Genomic DNA, 20,466 nt, shown 5'->3' with positions numbered 1-20,466 from the left:
TAACATATACACGACTCGCATAGCAAACATTGTTTAGATCCGACTCTACAAAATCCGAAAAACTCGATGTATAAGATAATAAACATTTTGGAGTCTGTGTATGTGTGACCATTATCCAATCCAAAGTAAGGAACATTCACCTATATCATTTGGTAGTGTGACCATTATACTCATATGAGTGGTAAGAATGTTTTAAAAGTTTCAGTTTCAATTGTGTGGAATTGTGAGAAAATTCGGTGGTAGGTTTTAAATTTTTTATGGCAAAGAGAAAATTAAAATAGAGAATTTTGTGGACAGCAAAGTGAGGACGAGTCATACGTGTGTTATGTTACCACCTTTGGTCATTGTCCTCTTTTCTATGTCTCTTCGTTACTTCTCAGCCTCACGTCTTTAAAAGAACACATGAGCTGCAACTGCAATTTTGGACCCACTCTGCTTCAAGGAATGGATTCGATCTCTATTTGATCCCCATTTATTAATATTTCTCCAAAACCAAATAGCTACCTAAAATATAAATTTCACCAACTAAAGAGGAAACACTTTCTTTTGATGATTTAGAATAAAATCTAGTGGAATAGAATTACCTAGAAAAATATATTTGTTACTTTTATATTCATTGATATATTCTCTAATTTGATTTTCATAACATTTTAGTGCTTTTAACTTAAAAGTATTTCCCTTGAATTATCTTTTTTTTTTGTTGTTGGCATCATCACCAAACATATATATTCTGATACCCATCTTAATTCTATACACAAACACACACACACACACACAATAACTGTAATTCATAAGTTGTATAATAATCTAAATCTTCAACCGTAATCAGGTTTGTCAACGTCCAAAAACACATACACTAATTTTTTTTTATAGAGTTTACTCTATATAAATTATTATTATTATTATTGTGACTTACATTGAGGAGTTTTCGACCCATCGATCATATTCTCTGAGAAACATCATAGATTTGTTATTTGACGGGCCAAAATTACTATTTGCTTGGAAGAAAGGAACAAGAGCAAGTGCACAAGTCAAAGACTTAAAACGGAAAAACAGAAAGAAAGGAAAAAAGACTTTTAAATATTAGGTTTTAATATTCTGTCATGTTATGCTAAACCAAAAAATGAAACAAGAAAACTAATTTATATTTTAAAAAAATTTCGAGTAACGGAATATATGGGTCCGAATGGTGACAGCGTATTTAGTTGTGCGGAACAAACGATTTTATAGTGCGATACGATTCAACTGCGGTTCATGCGGGAAAAATATATTTGCGAGACAAGTGCGGTTATTACAAAATAAGCAGATCAAAGTAATGTTTGATTGGTGAAAAAATAATAGCGGTTTTAGAATAAGCGGTACAAATATTATAATTAGAATAAGCGGTACAAATATTATAATTAATATAATTGTTTGATTGGTGAAAAAACAGTATATAGTGTGAAAATATATTTTAATATATTAATTGTAATTATAAATTAAAGTTTTTAGTTTAATGTTAACAAACATACATTTTTAATATATCATTTATGAATTTTAAATATCAAAATTTATATAAAATTAATTTTCAATCATACATGTTACATATTGAATCTGAATCTGTAATGATTTACATATTGTTATAATAATTTCTATACTTGTTAACATAGAAATTGAATCTATAATGATTTAAAAATGTATTTTGTATTAAATCATTAACAATACATTATAAATCAAATGTTATCTAATAGTTTTTTTTAAAGGTATACATATAAATATTACAAAAAGTTATTTAAGTGAGATATGAGAGCTACATAAAAGATAGGAAAGTTTTTTTCTTTGTAGAATAAATTACTGCTTTTAGTAATTAAAAAGTAAAAATGAAAAAAGAAAAGAAAAAGTAAATTATATTACCCTATGCGTTTTTCAAAATACCGCTGGATAAAGACTTCTGGTTGTTAAAAAAGCGGTTCACCCTATTATCTATCAGATAAATCCGCAATCCCAGTTTTATTTTTATATTTTGAAAAAACGCAAATTTAGCAAATAAAGTTGTGATTGGGTGTTGAAGTGCGGTTTTGACAAAAAAATGAATGAAAACCGCTTTTTATAAGCTTCCAATCACTACCTATAAATGATATATTGAAATAACGAAGTTTGCAAAAGTCTAATCACATGTTCCTAGATCTGGTAAGGCTTGTGATTGAGAGAAACAAATTTGGGACACTTGATACACAAGTTATAAGTTACAACAAAGCCCACCAAACACTGGAAAACACATAAACCCTAAAATAAAGGTACCTTCCATAGCAGAAAAACATGTAAACAAATAATTGTCAAAAGATAGAGTACACTTCAAAGATGAAGAGAGCTTACTTCGTCAGCTTTCCATAGCCCTTCCTCGTACCTATTCCACCTCACGTTTCCTCCATCTTTCTCCGTCCTCTTGCACATCACACACGTCATGTACTCCATACAAGTCACAAACCTCTTCAGCTTCGAGGCCTTCTCCATTATCGTCTGGTCAAGCTCCCTCACGATGAGCTTCTTCTTCTCAGGATGCTCCTGCTTCACCACTAGGTAAGAATGAGAGATGTTGAGAACCTCAAGGCTCTCTAGTCCATCCAAGATGATTAAAAGGGCGTCTCGGTATATGGCATTGCATCTGAGGCTGAGGACTTTGAGATTTGGGAGATGCTCAACCAGTTTCTCGGCGAATATAGCATGGATGCGACCTTGAGCTCTCTGAACGTCAGTTTCTTGACGATCGATGAAAAGAGAAATTGCGAGTCATGGACTCTTGGTATTGTTAGTGATTCTAGATTTTTCACAGAAGCCCAAGGCATTTTGCATACCCGTTTTCGATATTCTAGTCATAGCTGGTAGCACTAAGCGTCTCAAGTTTGGACATCTACAACAAATTGAGCCAAAGTAAATATTTGAAGAGAAGAAAATAATACTAATTAAAAAGTGGATATATACCTTTCTGCGGTGTAAGTAAGCATATCACAAGTGAGAAACAGGTAGTAATTAACAATCAAGGTCCTTGTGTTTCCTTTGCTAAGGCTCATGAAGAGTTTCAAGATCCGAGTCACTTTCTCATCACATCGGCGCAGCACATACAGATATGGGCTCTTTACGGATTTGATGTAAACAGAGTTCAAGTGCGATAGGTCGAGCGTATCCCACAAAAGGGGATCACAACAAACCGCACGCCACCCTCTACAGACATGAGCTAGCTCTAATCCAGATGTCAACTCATTGATGCTAAAATGTTCCTTAAGTATCCGCATCAAGATGTCGGTGTCCAGTTTTTCCCATCCCTTGACTACATTTTCTGTTCTTGGTTTCTTGATATCGGATGTCTCGATAACATTTTCGCTGCAGGCTTCTTGATCCATTAATGAAGACACTTCCAAGAAAAAGATACACTTGTTTGGATTTTTTATGACATTTTCAGAACCCCTAAACAAGCTGAAGAAAGTTAAACGAGTAAGAAAGGCATCTTTATAGGGACAAAGAAAAAAAAATTAATTAGATAAAATTAAATATAATCAAAATAAAATTACTACATAAAACTACTAAAACTAAACTAATTCTAACTGAATAAAATAAATAAAATGAAAAATTCATTTTTAATATAATTAAACAAAATTCTAAATAAATTAATTATAATCAAATTAAAGTGAATAAATTTAAAATAAAAGAAAATATTTGAAATATGTTTTTAATATATCTTCATAGTGTATATGTAATTTACATTTTATTAAAAATGTAAATTATCAAAAACTATTTTTTGTTATTTTTAAAATTATATACAGCAATTAGCAAATGAACAAAACAACGATAGTTTCCAGCGATAGTTGCTAGCAACAGACAAAATAACAGCATATGCTTGTCGCTGGAATCTGTCGTTGGTCGCTAGTCAATCCAGTGACAGGCGAAGGAACAAGGCCAACACCAATAGAATAATGAATCTTCATTTAATCCTTACTGCTGTTGATTTGAATGGCACATAAAAGAGTTCTTACAATGAAACAAACCCCAATCTTAAACCGTTTATGAAACATAAAATCTATAAATGGTGATGAACCTCCCGTTTATGACACAAAAAATCTATAAATGGTGACGAACCTAATCTGACTAGATTAGATTCAATGGGAAACAAAGGCCAATAAATAACCCTCGAGATTGTTGGGATAGATTTCTTGTCATTTCCCACACTATTGCAAACATAAACCTTAGAGGATCCGCACATTGATATAAAAAAACTGTAGCTAAAACTTGCAATCCACAAGTAAGGTTCAGAGTAAAACCATACCTTGAAAAGACGAGGAGTAGTGAAGGAGTGAAGAAATTACTGGCAACTCTTGAAGTGCCCCTTGACTCTTATCAATTGTCAGTCTACGGCGCTTAGGGCGAACAAATCCATTTGTGGATTGAACTACGTTTAAATACAAGTGGTGTGACAAGAAATAAGTGGATTGGGCCAGCTACATACCGTTTTAGATACAATGACGGATTGTTGTCGGACCCAAAAATAAAGTAGACTAAACCACTAATGGACTAGTCCACTTTACTAGCAACATTCATTCAGGGCCATAATATTATATAGACAACATTAAATGGCGCATTTGTCAGATTATATACTCTTTTGTTTGATTATGCGATCAATTTCACGTAGAGTGTCATTTTGACATAATGCACACAAATTTAAAAAAAAAAAACTAGATAAATTTCTATTTTATCTTTTATAAATACACTAAAAATATTTCTTTTTCTAATTAATAAGTTCAAATAATAAGGATACAAATAAATTTAATTTTAAAACTGCAAAACATAAAATGATTTTTTTTTGTAACAAGAAGTGTTAAAATGACACTGTTGTTAAACTGGGGGAGTATAGGTATTAATGAAATCCTAGAATAACATTTAAATCATTGAAATGCATTTGTTGAGGATTATATCCATTATTGATTCGTCTTAACTCTTAAGCATTGCATCGTCGCGATCATGCATGGACATAAGTCTACCTTTGAGGTAAAGTTAGAACTTTTTATCTAGTTGTTTACCAAATACAAAGATCCGTTTCAGGAAGAAACAAAACAGATCAGTTTTTGTATTTCTCAGAGAGTAAAAGTAAAAGATTTTCGATTAGAGACTTTGACCAGAACAAACCACTGACATAACTAAACCGGACTCTCTAACCAGAATGAGACTGAAAAGAATTGGGGCTAGCACTTGAGCCACGGCCAGTGCTGAGTTGAAGAGCCTCCAAAGCCTTTTGAATCTCCATGTTCATTGCACTGTCAACACTTCCCGAAGACAGTTTCTTGTGAGATTTCTGGAGATGAAGCTTTAGAGAACTGCTGCTTAGACCTGCGTTCTTACCACAAACCGGACACACTTTCATTGTCGGTTTCCTCTGTCTCCACTCCATGGACACTTTTCCGTGACATTTCTTGTCGAGGTTAACTAACATTCGAGCAAATCCGTCGTTCGGTTGAGCTCGTCTATGTACTTTTCTCAGTTTGCTCCATGCTTCTAAAAGTGTGAGGTTCCTGTTTATTAATCCCACCAGTAAACAAATGAGTTGACGAATTGGACAATTTTTGTTGATCTTCCTTACTTTAATCAGTGTTTTCAACATATTCTAATTGTCCACAGAAACTTACTTCCGGAGCATTAGGTAAGCAAGCACTACAGTTGCGCTTCTACTCCGACCTTCGAAACAATGAACCAAAATCTTGCCACCTGTTTCCTCGCCATAGTTGATGAAATCGAGAGCTTCTTGAAAGATGCTCTCGATCTTTGAGTCTTCATCATCAGTTATCTGGTCAAAGGGAAGACACAAGAAGAGAACTCTCATCTTTATAGATGCATTTTTTTATACCAATTCCTTTAAAAAAATGCATTGGTAACGAAAAATATAATCAAGAAACAGAGAAGAAAGGTTCACTTACTGAGAAATTTTTGTACTTGAACAGATCAGGGTACTGAGTATCCGATTGCCCGATTTCATTTGCGCACAAACATAGAATATGAGTTATACCTACATGTTGAAGAGTGTAAACTGACCTAGCAGCCAGTCCTCCCCCGATAAAAAGATTATCTTGTATCATTGATGGTTTCTCTGTATTAGCGGCTTTGCAAATCAATGATATCCTCTCAAGAATATGCTCAAGTCTAACCTGTTATGAATGAGAATGCAAACAAGAGAGACAATGTTTGAGTTCCGTTGCCAAATAAACATATTATGAAATGAAGATCACGTTCAGGATAAAAGGAAATAACAAAAACTCATAATAATACCTTTAGCTCGTAAGCATCAGTGCAACTGTTATTATCACTGCCCTCAAAAAACCCAGTGTTGAAACCGTTCTCTTGGCAGAGTTTCATAACTTCGTTCCGCAGTGTTTCATTCCACTGGTCTAGTTCTTTATTTGACTCCGCATCAATCTAGACCCACCATGAAAAGTATCAGATTGAAGGACGACAAAATGGCTGACAATTTCCATCCAAGAAGACTGAACTTAATCTATTGACTCAAACATAGTAATCAAGAAAGCGACAAACCTTAGCAAATTTATGAAAGTCTCGAAGCTTTGCTGCCAAACGCTGACTGCTAAGAGATTCTCCCCCTCTACAGGATCTTCCATGCCAACTTTCTCGTGACTTAGGAGAACAAGCATCTTCTTTGTTTTCTGAATTTGGTGTCCTAGGAACTGATTTTTGCATATCCGCCTCACTGTGATCACTATCACTAGCCACCCGATCTTTCGAGGGAGATGGATAATGAGTCACTTCATGCCCATGAATATGTGAAGGCGATTCAGGAATAGCAAAATCTTCTCTATCAAAATCTGCATACATTGTTTTGTCCATCATACTAAAGAATGCGCGAAGCAACACATCTAGTTTCTGATGAAGGGTAACAAGGAAGATGTGAAACTCTTGCAAATCCCTGAGACCAGCACGAAAACCATTTCGGAACTCACGTACAACTGGTGTTACTACAGATCGAACTTTAGATGTTTCTTCACCATTTTCTGTCAGTGGATTTCCTAAGTTTCCTTCTGTTATTTCATGTAACAAATTTGAAGAATATTGGCTACTATTGAGGAGTAGCTCAACTAATCTTGGATAAATTTCTTGGTCGCTTGTCCGTTTTCCAGCAGGAGGCCGCCGTGGAACACCCGAGTCTATGGCAACGAGGTGAAAATCGGCAGCTACTGATCTATCAGACATTGGACTCATTAAACCAGTGTCATATGATTTAGGTGATTCCGTTATATCAGAAAAATCAGACGACTGTGAGACCAACATTTGATCACTGATGCTCAACCTGGATCTGCTATCTACGGAAGAAGCTCTTCTTTCCCTTTGAATGGATCTGTAGTCCTTTGGATGGTACCGTTTGATGGCGGAATCAAAAGCTTCTTCAAATGAGCGTTCAAGATTTTTTGTTGAAGACACAGTTCTATCTGTTAATAACAGATTTGCCGGGTTGCCACGCCATCTCAGCTGACGACAAGGTAATCTGTCTTCGTTCCTAATTACTAGATCTAGCACCAAGATTCTCCCTAGTGCTGCAGCAGCTCTCTCTGCTTTTTCTTCAGTTTCAAAACTACTCATGCTCTCTAGCATTGGACATCCATGAACATAACTGCCATCAAAAATTGAGAATCCAGTGCTTAGAAGAGAGATTATATACAAACATCACATATTATTATTGTAAATTTGAAAGTGTGGAATAAGGTCAATGCCTAAATTATCCTATTAGGTAGGACTAGATTTCACATTATCATATTAGGTAAGACTAGATTTCTGTTCAACTAATTCTGTCATCTTTATTATCAATTAAGGCAAAACTACATTTCTGTTAAACTATTGTTATCAACTTATAGCCAATTAAATGACTGCACCTCATATTATTATTTAGATGTTTCTTATATTTTATGATACAATATCTCTATCTAATAACAACATAACACCTTTTTTGTTCTTAACAAATATAAAATTAAATTGTCTATTCAAAACTTTTAAATTTCCTAATTATAAACCACCGGACATGGTCGGGAAACTATCTCGTTAAACACTAAAGCATAGGAACAAAAAAACTGTCAATATAAGCCGAAAAATGGAGAAAAGTTAAAAAGAATAAAGATGAATCCTGTGCTTTTACCTCATTAAGAGAAGACAACGGCTGAGCTCAAGGGCTTCCAGAAGTTCTGAACATGTCATTTCACCAACTTCATCTCCCTCCGAAGTTGCTTTCGCTTGTGCCTTTTCAGTTGCTTCTCTGATTAGTGTCCACTCAGGATTACAGCTATGAATTACTCTAGCCTGTCTCATGATGATAACTCCTCATTAGAAGAAAAAAAACGACAAGTAGTAAAGAAAGTGAAAGGGAGGGTATTAGAATAGGAAATTATATATCACTGTATGTTATTTAGGAAACATCTTAATAGCCTTCAACGGCTATATTCCTCTCCACTCTGTATATAATCTTTGTTCAATAATACTCTCAGATCATCGATTGAGATTATACCTAATCTAATATGGTATCAGAGCCTTTTGCTCTAATTACCTAAAAAAAAAAAAAAAAATTCTCTCCGCCACCTCTCTTCTACCTTTCGTAAACCTTCTTTTCTTCTACCTCTCCTTCTTCCTCTGTTTCCTTTCTCCTTTTCATCTCTGTTTCTTCGTTCTTCTGTTCTCTTACATTAATGACTTCTGCTACACCAGCCACTACAGCCCCACCGGCTGCAAGTCTCACTCAGATCCGTGCCCACATCCTCATTATTCTCGACATGAACAAGATGAACTACGATTTGTGGCGCATCCTTTTTCAAACTCACTTATATACAGAGTGGAGAGGAATATAGCCGTTGAAGGCTATTAAGATGTTTCCTAAATAACATACAGTGATATATAATTTCCTATTCTAATAGAGGGAACCAATACAACAAGTTTTGAATGAAGTACAGCAAAGAAAAAGAAGCACCTGCGGAATCTGCACCCCTAGCCACTTGGAAAACTCATAACCAAGACGTTCTGATTGCGTAGCCATCCTTGATGATGCAAATTTTATAACGGCTGCTTCTTCCTTTCGAGAAGCATCTTCACCGCTGGAACTATTGAACAGGGCAAAGAAAACAACTCCCCCAGAATTCACAGTAACCTGTATAATATCGAAAAGCATCCTCTTATGATTTGGTTGATGGAAGATTGTTTTCAATCCAAGATAATAAGGATAATTATATATATATATATATACCTCAAGAGGTTTACTCTGGTCCTCTTCAGAAAGATCGGTACTACTACTATGTTCAGTATGGTGAAGCGAAGACAACATGTTCCATGAAAAAAAGCTCGATTCGATATCCACAATAGAAGCTTTACCAAGCCTTTCCCACAAACTAATCTCTGAAGTCTGCTTACTTGGTGGACTCTTCGGATCAGCATTCCTCTCACCTGCACTATATAATTCTTCTATCAACTGTCATTTCCTATTGAAAAAAAACCCAAACTAATGTCCTAATATAGAAACCTTGGTTCTGATACTCAAAACATTCCAAAAAAAAACATAGCAGAAATGAGAAAAAAAAAAGTGTAAAACCTAGTGACCAAATCATCGAAGCGGTGAAGACGGTGAGGGAAGCCAGAGGAACCGTAAGTAGCACTTCGTTTACGAACCAAATCCAACCATTGAGTAAAACGATAAGCTGGACCAGATGCTATATCTCCTAACATGTACAAAACCTGCAACAAGACAAAGGAGTTTTCTAATTATAAAAATCAAACGAAGAAGGCTTTCAATAAATAACCCTACAAAAGGCTACAAAACGAATCAACCAAAGAGGATCGAAAGCAAATATACACGAGAAGTGACGGTGAGAGGAAGAGGAGACTCGTGCTCGTCGTGACCAAGGTAGATATCTTTCTCTTGGTCTTTCTCCTGCGATATCACCATTATTATCAGATAGATCTCTCCGAAATCAGAGAAAACAAAAAAAAATTCAAAATCTGGCTCTACGAAACAGAGAGGGAGAGAGAGAGAGAGAGAGGTGATGATAAAAAAAAAATGTGGGGAGGTAAATGATGAACGCAAATAGTGAGGGGTGAATAATGATAGATTATATTAAATTTAAGGGGGTAGCAAAATTAAAAAGATTACTTGAGAAAATAATGTATGATCTCGCTTCTTCTCAGCTTCTTCCGCCATTGGAAAAAAAAAAAAAACTTCCGTTTGATTTTAATTTTAGAAAATGTCAGCTTTTGTATCTGAGAAGATCAAGTCGCAAGATATCTTAAATTCTTAAATTTGCCGAAAAAAAAGTTCTTAAATTATTGTATTTATAAATAATGATTTATAAGAAAGACCCCTTTGATTTCTTTAATTATTCTTTAAACTCCTCTTTCTTTTATAATTTGCATAATTAATAACTTCACGGCCCAATAACTGTGTTCAGTGCCAATAAAAATAGTCAGTGCTAATATTGAATTGAGAAAATGGAAATTTAATATTTTGTCAACTTATATCCGAAATTAATAACTGGCAAAAATTTGTTTTTTCTTTTTCGACTATTAACATAAAAAAAAAACAGAGCTAGGGTTTACATCTGTTCTCCCGTCTCTTCCTTATACCTCGGAATTCGCCGGCTAGTGTTCATCCTCCAAGAATCTGTCATCTCCACAGAGGTAAAATTGAATAATCTGATCTTCACCAAATCCTTTATCACCTTTTCTTCTTCTTCTTCTTCTTCTTCTTCTTCTTGTAAATCAAATCAATTCAATCCTATTTTCTTAAAATCAAGTTTTGTTTGATTGTTTTTGTAGTGTGAATTTTTTTTGGGGGAGCAATGAGTAAACGAAAACGACCAGAGCCGAAACTAACGGGACGTGATCCGAACGAAGCGCACGAGAAGAAGCTTCTCGATTTTATCAGAAGCAAGCAAGGAACTGGAGCAACCATGTACGAGCTGAAAGCAGATAAAACCATCCCACCGACTATGTTTACACGACTGGTCAATTCCCTCAAGAAGAAGGGTCTCATCAAAGACGTACCAACCATGAACAACAAAGGTCATAAACATTTCTTAGCTATGGAGTTTGAGCCTGATAAAGAACTCACTGGTGGGGAATGGTACACTGATGGTACCCTTGACGTTTCCAAGATCGAAGATTTGAAAGCCAAGTGTGTTATGATTTTGGAGAGGCATAGGCATAGGGTTGTTACTTTGGATGTTATGTGTGCTTATTTTGTTAAAGAGGAGAAGTTGAGTGAGGACCAGACTAAGGAGATTCTCAAGAATTTAGTTTTGGATAATCTGATCATTGAGGTGAAGAGCACTGGAATGAACGAGTTTGCTTCTACCAGGATTGGAGAAGTTTGCTACAGGTTGACTGGGAAAAAATCTGGTAATGGTGAGGCTAGAGCTGGAGCTTTCGCTTCGATTCCTTGTGGTGCTTGTCCTCATATTGGGCTTTGTTCACCTGGTGGTGCTATCTCCCCTACTACATGTGTTTATTTTCAGAAATGGCTAGACTTTTAGCTTTCTCTCTTTTTCTTGGGGATTAATAATAATACTTAATTAAGATGTTACAATTGATGATGTTTTGTTTTTACATAATGGAATGCAATTTGATATCTCTATAAATTTTTAAGAGTTAGAGGTTGTGATTTGAGAGAGTAGAGGTAGGAGAAGAAGAAGAAGATGGAAGTAGCTGATCGGTTTCTTTGCGACAAGCTTCCCATAATTGTTGCTCTACTCCTAGTTTCCTTAGCTCTAACAAACCTCGTTCCACTGGAAAAAGAGAACCAAGTTTTTTTAGTTTTAGTGGTTATGTTAGTTAGACTCACAAGTAGGATAAAGGGAACTTTCAATTGGATAATTTTATTACCGTCGACGACATCCTGAGAAGTTGGAAATTTTCCTTCACTACGGCTGATCCAAAACTGCAGGCGTTCATCAGCAATGTCTTCTTCCACACCGTGCAGTTTTGCTCTACCCCAGAAGTACATCAGCCACGCCTGCATATACATAACCAAACCACATCCGTATAAATTTACTTACTAACCACAATATATACCAAAAATTACCATCTCTAGTACTAAATATGACACTATATAGGCTAAACAAACAACCTGCTTAAAGGCAACATCTTCTTGTTCCCCTTCTTTTATCTCTGCATTTGAGAAATATGTGATAGCATAGTAAGAAATTCATCAAGTTTGATTATGCATATATGGTACTATGTGCATATCTGAATGCTCATGGAGACTTCTCTTACCGTATGTCTCTACAAATCTGAGTTCTCCATGCCCTTTGGAATCTGTAAGATGGAATAAAACAGACTTAAAATCTCTATGACTAGTAAAAACAGACTATACATGTAGTAATTGATGATATAGCATACATACCTTGACGAACCAAACTCGGTGTTCTCTTCTGTGCAAATGCAAGCATAACGGCATCCTCAACCTAAATTTCATTGTGATATAATAAGAACCTTAAAAATTCACTTGGAGATCTCAAGGAGAACCTCATCATTGTAAATGGAGTAAGGTAGATGACATCAGTTATCTCAGAAACAATGGTAGATAATACCTTTAAGGACGCTAGCTCTCTCAAACCCATCTCAACTGAAAGCATGCTTTCGATATTTCCTTCTCCAGTTAGATCACTTGAAAATCTAGTAGTTTTACTCTGATCACTCCCACCTGTTCAATTCCAAAAGGCTGGTAAATAAAGATGATGCAGAAAAACAATATCAGGGCAACCTTGTTCATTTTATAAATATAGCAAGTATTTAGACTAACCTTCATCCTGAGATAACTCCTTGGCCTTTTGTGCTGCAGAAATGACCAGCTCAAGTGGAAGAGGGGCCAAAGCAGACCACTTTTCATGCCTTGATAGTGCTATGTCCGAACAAATGCCTATATACGGAAGCCACATGAAAATCAAATATAAAGCTTAGACCAATATTAGAGAATGCTGAGTATGTGTATGAGTGGTATCATGGGAACACATTCTCAAGTTCAGAAACTTAACACCGAAATGAAAAGCAAACGTATGCTGTTACAAAATGGATGCATCACTTACCATTCTGCACTGCCAACCCCCAATACCGGGCAAGCCAGCATCTCTTCAAGGCTACTTCCTCCTAGATGATCATTTTTTCCATACAATCAGAAATGTTTTAACATGAACGATAATGAGATATGGGGCTTTTTCAACATACCATTTCGTCCTGTGTTAAAACCATCCTTTGAGTCATTGTACGAATAGCTTTTGCTTCTAACTCTGCTTCTTGAAGCCGTTCCGCTGCTTTTGCGGCCTCATCCTTGAGGCTCTGAACATAAAGACATGATTTTATCATGCAGATTAGAGTACTACACATATTATGAAACCAATATAAACGGTATACTTTACCTGAAGTTCCGAGCGTAGGGAAACAACTTCATCCTGTTTCCCATCTTTTTTCTCATTAGCAGCCTTAAGAGCAACCTGTTAACAGGTACCATTATGCCAGCAAATCAGTCTAAATATCCATAAATTATTCTTTGACCAAAAGTTAGAGATCGACCGAAGAAACGATAAAAGATATTTTATTCCTCTACACACTAACCTCTCTTTGGCGCAATGCCGCTTCCTTCCTGAAGGAAATCACAATTTATCATGAGCTGTATAACTACTAAGCCATTATGGCAGTGCCATATATCCTAAATAAAAGAAAGATAAAAGAGGTCACAGGATCTCACCTACTTAACAATTTGGCCTCCAGAGACACTCCTTCTCCAAGAGAAGCAACCTTTTGGGACAAGGAAAAAAAAACAAATGAACCTGTCACTAGTTGCCAGTATCAACATGTCATTTGCGTATAGGGTGCGTCAATCAAAACACACTACATATTTCCTCCGGGTCACTGTTACATAATGGGATGTAACTAAACTTTGCCTTTCACTAGATACACTTAAAGATGCAGAATAAAGATAAAAGACAAGAAAGCTTTTTTCAACAAGATAGTGAAAGTCAAGATAAGATGGACTGTCACTACATACTATAGTCAAGAAAGAGATATAAGCAACTTGATAATGGTTTTTCCCAAAAAGCGAAAGAACAAATTCAGGGAAGATGCACTAGTAATGAAAAGTGGATCGAAACCTGTTTCTCCAGCTCTCTAGCCCTGGCTTCTGCTGCCTCGCGTTTTTCTTCTGCATGGTAAAGCTGTAATCCAGAACAACTGTTATATAACAAAAAAAAAAAAAAAAAACAGAGGAGGACGACAGATTATATATGTAAAAAAAATTCTAGTGACAAGACCTCGAACCTTCTCCAATACAATCTCATTCTCCTCTTGTAGCATATCTACCTTCAAATGAACATAAAGTCAACCTTTAAAATCAAAATCTTCTTTTTAAAATATAACATCAATCTGCAAAATCAATCCATAAGGTTTAAAAAAGAAATGTCCAACATACTTCATCACGAAGAGCTGAAGCTTCTCGCTGATACCCTTTATCTCTCGAATTTACCAAGCGCGGTACATCACTAAAGTATCTGAAAACGTCAAATATGTGAAATTATAATAGTAATCACTCAGACAAAACCAAAAACTCCAGAAGCGGAAGCAACATGTTCCCTAGACAAACAATAAGAAGGAATCTTCACCTTTGATCTCTACCCTTAAATGAATGATCGATTGGAGGAATAATCACCGGAGGTTTCAACGACGCCTTATTCGGCATCCAAACCGGAGACGCGTTTGGAGGTAACGATCTACCAAACGTTGATGGCCTTCCAGCAGATGAAGAACGCACTGAAGTCACTTGCTCTGTAATGTTGTTTCTACCTATCTAACCAAATCATAAATAACCAAACAAAAAGTACCAATAAGCACCAAAAACGAACTCATATGAATCCGAATCTGTTACTTAAAAATCATAATTACCGCAGGTGACTGCGATCGATTACGGCGAGCGAAGGTAGCTCCTCCAGAAGAAGGTTGTGCGAATTTGAAATCATGATCGTCGTCATCATCATCATCAACTTCCTCGTTGTCCTTGTTCTGTAAGGCCATAACCTTGGCTAAACGTTGAGCCGCGGCCTTAGTGGCTACGTTCTGAGTCCGTTTGACGGTTGATAAGCCACCCGGATGAGCGGGAGACATCGATGGCGATCTCGATTCCGTAACGTTAGATGATCTGTTCCATTGATTACGACGAGCGTACACTGGACTCCTCGCCCTCGTCGTTAGATCCATCTCTCAGTTTAGCTCTTATCTCTCTGAAAAAAATGTGGGAGGGATTTTGGTAAGCAGTTTTTTAAAAAATAAAAAATGGGAAAGAGTAAAGAAACGACGCCGTTTACTACGGGGAAACGACGCCGTTTACTACGGAGAAGAACACATGCCATTTTAGATTAGATTTGCCGGAGGAAAATATGGAACCTTCTTTAATTGTTTTAGTCAACTGCAGATTTGATTTTAATTATTTTATTGTTACTTACTTTATATGACTTATGAAGTACTTTTACTACTAGATTATGTTGATTCAAAGGCAAGTCAAATAAGCAAATCGTTGACAAATAAAAGGACTAAAAAGCTTTACCTCAAAAGATGAAGTGTTATTTATTTTTTTTGTTTTACAATTCTTGAGATGGAATTAAAGGGAAAACAGTATCGAACACAACCCTCGCAAAGACATGTCTAATTTCAGGAAAATCCCCTGAGAGTAACGAACCATACTCGATTTTGCTTCCTTGTTTCGCCTCTAATCCCATTTGTTGTCTCTCTTCTCTCCTCACACACTCGAAGATTCTGCCTGCTCTCAGGTACAATTGCAACGGTATAAACACCTACCAACAAGTAACCAAACATATTAGGACATCGGTTTCACACTTTGTATTGTAAACATTTGAAGACGGTACATTTGAAGAGATTTTATTACCATATCTGAATACGGTGCTTGAGGGTAAGCTGCCATAGCTTTCGAAATAAAATATCCATCAGTCATCTGGTTTAAGGCATCTCTGATAGATGCATCAAGATCCATGACTTCGTCCAACATGGCTTCGAAGTTAAGATTCTCCTCGCGCTCTACTAGCTCGATGAAGCTTTTATTGTGTGGCCTAGTGATCTTCTTTGTGATTTCCACTGCTTCTAGAATATCTCCACAGTTGTGAACAGCAAGGCTAAACGCAGCTACAACTAAAGGACTTCGAGGTTGATCAGCAAGTGCTTTATGAAACGCCAATATTGCTATCCTGAAAAACGTCAAGAAGGAGGGAGTTCAACTCATAAGATAAGACATGAATTCAGATGAGGTATCTGTCTTACCATAAGCTGCTGTGACAAGGTCTATCAGGCGCTAACAGTTTATCCAAATTAGCAAAGAGAGACTGCATCAGAGAATTTAGTTTCAGTTTCTTGACTCCATGTTGTAAACGACAAACACATCTACAACTATATAAAAGACGCTTTCTTTCTGACCAGAAGCATGTTAGTCCTTTTGTCACGTCTCCTGAAACCACTACGTACAAGATATGCTGCCTGTGAAATAAAATTTAGATAGACAAACATTAGTAATACGGGAAAACAAAGAGACAGAAATAAACCCTGATTCGGTTTACCTGAAATGGTAGAAGAATCTCTAGGATCCCAAATTTCCACAGTAATCTCAAAGAAGCTTCTGCTGCTCCATAAGCTAACATGTAATTCATTTCCATCAAGATCCTTCCCTGACAGAATCATTCATGAACACGATATAGGCTAGTACAGTATGCAAAGATTACATTTCTAATTTAGAGGATAGATGCTGTAATGTGAGCCTACCTTGTCAAGTCTTTGTACTAGTAAAGAGAGGTTCTTAATATAATGAGCTGTTTCCTTGGACATTCTGAACCTTAAACGCGCAGCAATTCTAATAGCACGAAGGATCCGAGCTGGAAATGCCATAAATGATGAGCTTGATAAGTTTTCACTATATAGAGACTAAGTAAATAGGTTACAGGGAAAATTATATCTTCTTTTAACTAACTTACCACAGTCCTGTTGAAAAGATGTGCCAGCGTGAATCACTGTTCGAACCTGTGATTGTAGAAACACACTGATAATAAATGTAAAATCACTAAACAATGGTCTGAAATTATTATCTGAAAGCAAATTAAAGTAGAATACATTCACACACTTTAGCTTTTTTAATATCTTCTATTCCTCCAAGATAGTCATATACCACTTTGGCATATGGATCAAACATCAACCTGAGGTATGAAAAAAAAAAATGTAAACACACAAAGAGACATGAGGAAGGAGAAAATTTAAAAATCTTGAAAATACTAATGAATTTAGGATGCCATGGAAAAAAACAAAGCACTGAAGTATTAACGCAATTACCCATTAATTGTGAAATCACGTTGCAAACAATTATTCAAACGGATACAGTCCTCGTCACCATCTGAGCCGCTTGATTCTTTGAGTTCAGTTCTCATGTTTCTCGAGGAATTCTGTGCAGAGGTACTAAAACTCGAAACCTACTCACATAAAAGAAAGTCAAATGAAAAAATTAACAAAAACAATGTGAATTCAAACACATAAGCTTCTTCCAACGTGTGTTTGAAAGAAACAAAAAGACTAGTTTGAAAAAGAACCTCTACTAAATCATCTCCAACGTGTACGTGACATATAGGAAACCTTCGTCCCACAATTTCACATCTTGGGAAAGTCCTAACCACCTAAGCATCATAGAAGCACAAACAAAACTCAAAATCAGATTGGGATAATGTAAACAGTGAGAAAAAAAAATAAAGAGGACCAACCTCTTTAAGTTCTGCAGAGGTGAGTATATCAAAGTCTTTCGGTGTCCTCTTCAGAATAAGATCCCGGACACATCCTCCCACAAGGTAAACATCATGTCCTAGAGATTTACATAAGCAATAATAATATGAGACATAGTTGAATAAAGTTTTTGAATACTTAGGAGAAATCTAAGCGAATTTGAAACTATCAATCATCAACCTTTGCTCTTAAGGCCATTAAGCACTTTTCTAGTGGGTATTGCAATCATAGAACTGCTTATCCCAAGGTCTTTCGAATTCAGTTGCTTCCACTCACAATCCCCTTCATTTGCCAAATCAATCAAATCAAACAAAAAGATAAGAACTAATTAGTATCTACCCAAAATGTTTGACATATCAACAAGATTGTAGAATACATTATGAATAACAACAATGAATTCATGACTAAATCATAAACTTAAGCTTACTTGTTCGAGCAGCAACCTTGTCTTGACGATCACTGTCTTCGATGAAACCATCCGAGTCATCATCAATTGTCTCAACTGCAGCAGCAACAGTGTTGAACCGAATCTAAAAACCGAAACAGCCAAATTAAGATTGAAAACATGTAAGCAGAATTATAATTGTGTTATTTGGTTCAAATAAAATTGGAAAAAGAGTTCACACCTTCCATAACCGGTGGTGGTACTGAAGAGTACGAACATGAAAATATGATCTGCAAGTGAATCCCACACTGGAAATCACCATGGGAATTGACAAAGAGTCAACATTTCATTGTTATGGATTTTCAAGTAAGTTACCAAAGGAGAAAGATAGATAGAGAGAAAGAGAGATAGATAGAGAGAGAGAGAGAGAGAGAGAGAGAGAGAGAGAGAGAGACTTAGGTGTTCTTCTACTTTCTGAGGTTGTGGCCGGTCCGGGAAGGAAAAGGTTTTTTTGGCCGATACGCGTCACGCGCCGTTCTGTTTGAAACTCTTGTCGTTTTAATGTTACCCCATCGGACATCTTGCCGTTTCTATTAAATACAATATTTATAAATTATTTGTGTTGTGTCTTTATTTGTATATTTAATGAAAGATATATAATCAGTTGTAGTTATATATATATATATATATAATATAAGAACATCTTTTCAATATTTCTATATTAGTCTACCATAAAATAATTTGGTTTTTAGTTTTACTTTTACTTTTAAAATATGAAAATACTTTTTATATTGTTAAGTTTTCTTGATATTAAGTTACTTATAATGATGATAAAACTAAGAAAAAATAAATACAACTTATATTATTATTGAATAATATCTGTTTTTCATGTATTATAACATATTATATATTTTAAAATTACTCTAACCTAAAATAAATTTCTTTTAATTTTGACTCCATGACATGGATATCTTTAATTAGCCTCGGTATCAAATTCATAAATATAATATTTACACACTTTTAACCAATTAATCATCAAAACACCACTAACAAAAAATGGGCTAGAAGGCCCATTAATGTTGTCATTGCGCCGACATCGTTTTGTACCGATGCATATAATAAATGTCAAATTTGGAAACCCTATTGACTCCGATGATTTTGTTGTTTGTTAGCTAATTAGTTTCCATTTTGTTTGTTGCGATTACGAGATGGGATAATGTTGAGTCGTATCATTAACCGAGTTTCACGTAGAGGCGTGGTTAGTTTTTGCGGTTTTAGTATCTGAATATAATATCTTGTCTGAAATTGTTCGGGTAATAGCTAATTTGTTTTACAAATATAGTAAATTCCTCATTTGAAGCAAATTTGAGGATTTTGTTTTCTAGCCATTGGAAAATTGTGAACTATTGCTTCTCATTTGTCAAAGTCATTTTGGCAGCTATGACTAATGTAAAAAGTATTAAATAGAAGAATGCATATTATGACTAAAACTGGTGACATATGATTTAACATATTAGAAATTCCATTATACCCTCAATTCAGAAATATTTTGTGCAAAATTAAATATATTTTTCAAATTTGAATAGATTTGAGATTGTTTTGTCTTTTTGTAATTAATCTTTCTATTAATAGAAAGAAATAATCGTTTATTTATGCTGTTAAAAAAATAATAATAATAGAAAGAAATAATATAAAATCAGAGAACAAACGATATAACGAATGAGATATTGTATATTATGCAATCTAAATATTGTATATTCCACTATCAATATTTTTTCTCAATATACATATTATATGATTATTCTTTAGGATACAAACTTTGTACAAGTAGATTATAGATGATTGTCAATGCGACATGTGTATTGTGTATTATTATCAAAAGATTAATTTATGTGTATTATTTTGTATGATTTATAATTTATAAGAAAAAAAATTTCCTTAGCATAAACATCAGTTGACCAAAAAAAAACTATAGACATCAATTTTCTTTTGAAAAAAAATCAACAATGTAAAGTTCTTAAGTTTAAAATGAAATAAAATAGTTCTAATAAGAATATCGATAGTCTTGTCATTTACATTTTTAATTTTTGAATAATTCAGTGAAATGTGGATTTTAAATTCTAAAGTACTTCCAAATATGTACATTTTCTAAATATCCCTTTATTATTAAGTTGAAAGTAATTTGTCAAAGTAACCTTTTTTAAAAGATTTACATAATTAAATCCTTGCCATTTGAATAAATATTAAAACTTGAAGTTACT

At 35.0% G+C, this 20,466-nt stretch overlaps 4 protein-coding genes and 1 pseudogene across 7 annotated transcripts; 1 reads left to right on the top strand and 4 right to left on the bottom strand.

Annotated features, from left to right (window-relative positions):
- Window positions 1–2,188: 2,188 nt before the first annotated feature.
- On the bottom strand, window positions 2,189–3,433 carry LOC104709316 (F-box/LRR-repeat protein At3g48880-like; annotated as a pseudogene). Its single transcript, XR_015564636.1, has 2 exons — window positions 2,962–3,433; window positions 2,189–2,890 (listed from the first exon to the last, which is right to left on the bottom strand). The product of XR_015564636.1 is annotated as an F-box/LRR-repeat protein At3g48880-like (transcript).
- A 1,580-nt stretch (window positions 3,434–5,013) lies between these two features.
- On the bottom strand, window positions 5,014–10,311 carry LOC104706669 (dual specificity protein phosphatase PHS1). Of its 2 annotated transcripts, none has more exons than XM_010422878.3 (11): window positions 10,160–10,311; window positions 9,863–9,940; window positions 9,602–9,744; window positions 9,260–9,461; window positions 8,987–9,163; window positions 8,165–8,325; window positions 6,556–7,645; window positions 6,292–6,438; window positions 5,943–6,170; window positions 5,655–5,812; window positions 5,014–5,540 (listed from the first exon to the last, which is right to left on the bottom strand). In XM_010422878.3, the coding sequence occupies exons 1-11, from the start codon at window positions 10,205–10,207 to the stop codon at window positions 5,183–5,185; spliced, it is 2,790 nt and encodes a 929-aa protein (XP_010421180.2). In that variant the 5' UTR covers window positions 10,208–10,311; the 3' UTR covers window positions 5,014–5,182. The 2 variants fall into 2 exon arrangements, with proteins under 2 accessions (XP_010421180.2, XP_010421181.2); XM_010422879.3 differs by having other exon boundaries at window positions 9,260–9,456; window positions 10,160–10,294.
- Window positions 10,312–10,488: 177 nt separating this feature from the next.
- LOC104706667 (uncharacterized) lies at window positions 10,489–11,642 on the top strand. Its single transcript, XM_010422876.3, has 2 exons — window positions 10,489–10,683; window positions 10,822–11,642. Exon 2 carries the CDS (start codon window positions 10,845–10,847, stop codon window positions 11,535–11,537), a length of 693 nt encoding a protein of 230 aa, XP_010421178.1. The 5' UTR covers window positions 10,489–10,683; window positions 10,822–10,844; the 3' UTR covers window positions 11,538–11,642.
- Window positions 11,547–15,292, bottom strand: LOC104706668 (coiled-coil domain-containing protein SCD2-like). The gene is made up of 17 exons (XM_010422877.3): window positions 14,938–15,292; window positions 14,658–14,842; window positions 14,468–14,546; window positions 14,317–14,358; window positions 14,151–14,213; window positions 13,748–13,797; window positions 13,615–13,642; window positions 13,419–13,493; window positions 13,228–13,338; window positions 13,089–13,149; window positions 12,806–12,922; window positions 12,594–12,706; window positions 12,407–12,467; window positions 12,277–12,318; window positions 12,131–12,171; window positions 11,887–12,016; window positions 11,547–11,789 (listed from the first exon to the last, which is right to left on the bottom strand). The coding sequence occupies exons 1-17, from the start codon at window positions 15,247–15,249 to the stop codon at window positions 11,653–11,655; spliced, it is 1,647 nt and encodes a 548-aa protein (XP_010421179.1). The 5' UTR covers window positions 15,250–15,292; the 3' UTR covers window positions 11,547–11,652.
- Window positions 15,293–15,590: 298 nt separating this feature from the next.
- Window positions 15,591–18,698, bottom strand: LOC104706666 (uncharacterized). Of its 2 annotated transcripts, XM_010422875.2 has the most exons (14): window positions 18,447–18,698; window positions 18,248–18,350; window positions 18,001–18,102; window positions 17,802–17,899; window positions 17,634–17,717; window positions 17,380–17,516; window positions 17,174–17,246; window positions 17,028–17,073; window positions 16,819–16,928; window positions 16,617–16,724; window positions 16,477–16,536; window positions 16,324–16,385; window positions 15,935–16,250; window positions 15,591–15,842 (listed from the first exon to the last, which is right to left on the bottom strand). In XM_010422875.2, exons 1-14 carry the CDS (start codon window positions 18,525–18,527, stop codon window positions 15,630–15,632), a joined length of 1,593 nt encoding a protein of 530 aa, XP_010421177.2. In that variant the 5' UTR covers window positions 18,528–18,698; the 3' UTR covers window positions 15,591–15,629. The 2 variants fall into 2 exon arrangements, with proteins under 2 accessions (XP_010421177.2, XP_087318552.1); XM_087462426.1 differs by lacking the exons at window positions 17,380–17,516; window positions 17,634–17,717; window positions 17,802–17,899; ... (1 more) ...; window positions 18,248–18,350; window positions 18,447–18,698 and having other exon boundaries at window positions 17,028–17,092.
- Window positions 18,699–20,466: the final 1,768 nt, after the last annotated feature.

This window comes from Camelina sativa, chromosome 8 (genome assembly GCF_030686135.1).
Source record: "Camelina sativa cultivar CO46 ecotype springtype chromosome 8, ASM3068613v1".
Lineage (NCBI taxonomy): Eukaryota > Viridiplantae > Streptophyta > Magnoliopsida > Brassicales > Brassicaceae > Camelina > Camelina sativa.
Note: the sequence above shows the minus strand (reverse complement) of the source record. Positions and strands in the feature narration are given on the sequence as shown.

Bases quoted from the DNA above. Each gene is read 5' to 3' on its own strand.
- LOC104706667 (XM_010422876.3), top strand. From the start codon at position 10,845: ATGAGTAAACGAAAACGACCAGAGCCGAAACTAACGGGACGTGATCCG.
- LOC104706668 (XM_010422877.3), bottom strand. From the start codon at position 15,249: ATGGATCTAACGACGAGGGCGAGGAGTCCAGTGTACGCTCGTCGTAAT. The intron at 12,319-12,406 runs GTATGTATGCTA...TCCATCTTACAG, and splicing joins ACCGAGTTTGGTTCGTCAAG to ATTCCAAAGGGCATGGAGAA. The intron at 12,172-12,276 runs GTAAGAGAAGTC...TCTCAAATGCAG, and splicing joins CAGATTTGTAGAGACATACG to AGATAAAAGAAGGGGAACAA.
- LOC104706669 (XM_010422878.3), bottom strand. From the start codon at position 10,207: ATGGCGGAAGAAGCTGAGAAGAAGCGAGATCATACATTATTTTCTCAA. The intron at 9,941-10,159 runs GTAATCTTTTTA...GTGATATCGCAG, and splicing joins ATCATACATTATTTTCTCAA to GAGAAAGACCAAGAGAAAGA. The intron at 5,541-5,654 runs GTAAGTTTCTGT...ATTAATAAACAG, and splicing joins GCTTACCTAATGCTCCGGAA to GAACCTCACACTTTTAGAAG.
- LOC104706666 (XM_010422875.2), bottom strand. From the start codon at position 18,527: ATGGTGATTTCCAGTGTGGGATTCACTTGCAGATCATATTTTCATGTT. The intron at 18,351-18,446 runs GTGTGAACTCTT...TTCGGTTTTTAG, and splicing joins ACCACCACCGGTTATGGAAG to ATTCGGTTCAACACTGTTGC. The intron at 17,718-17,801 runs GTTGGTCCTCTT...TATGATGCTTAG, and splicing joins CCTCTGCAGAACTTAAAGAG to GTGGTTAGGACTTTCCCAAG.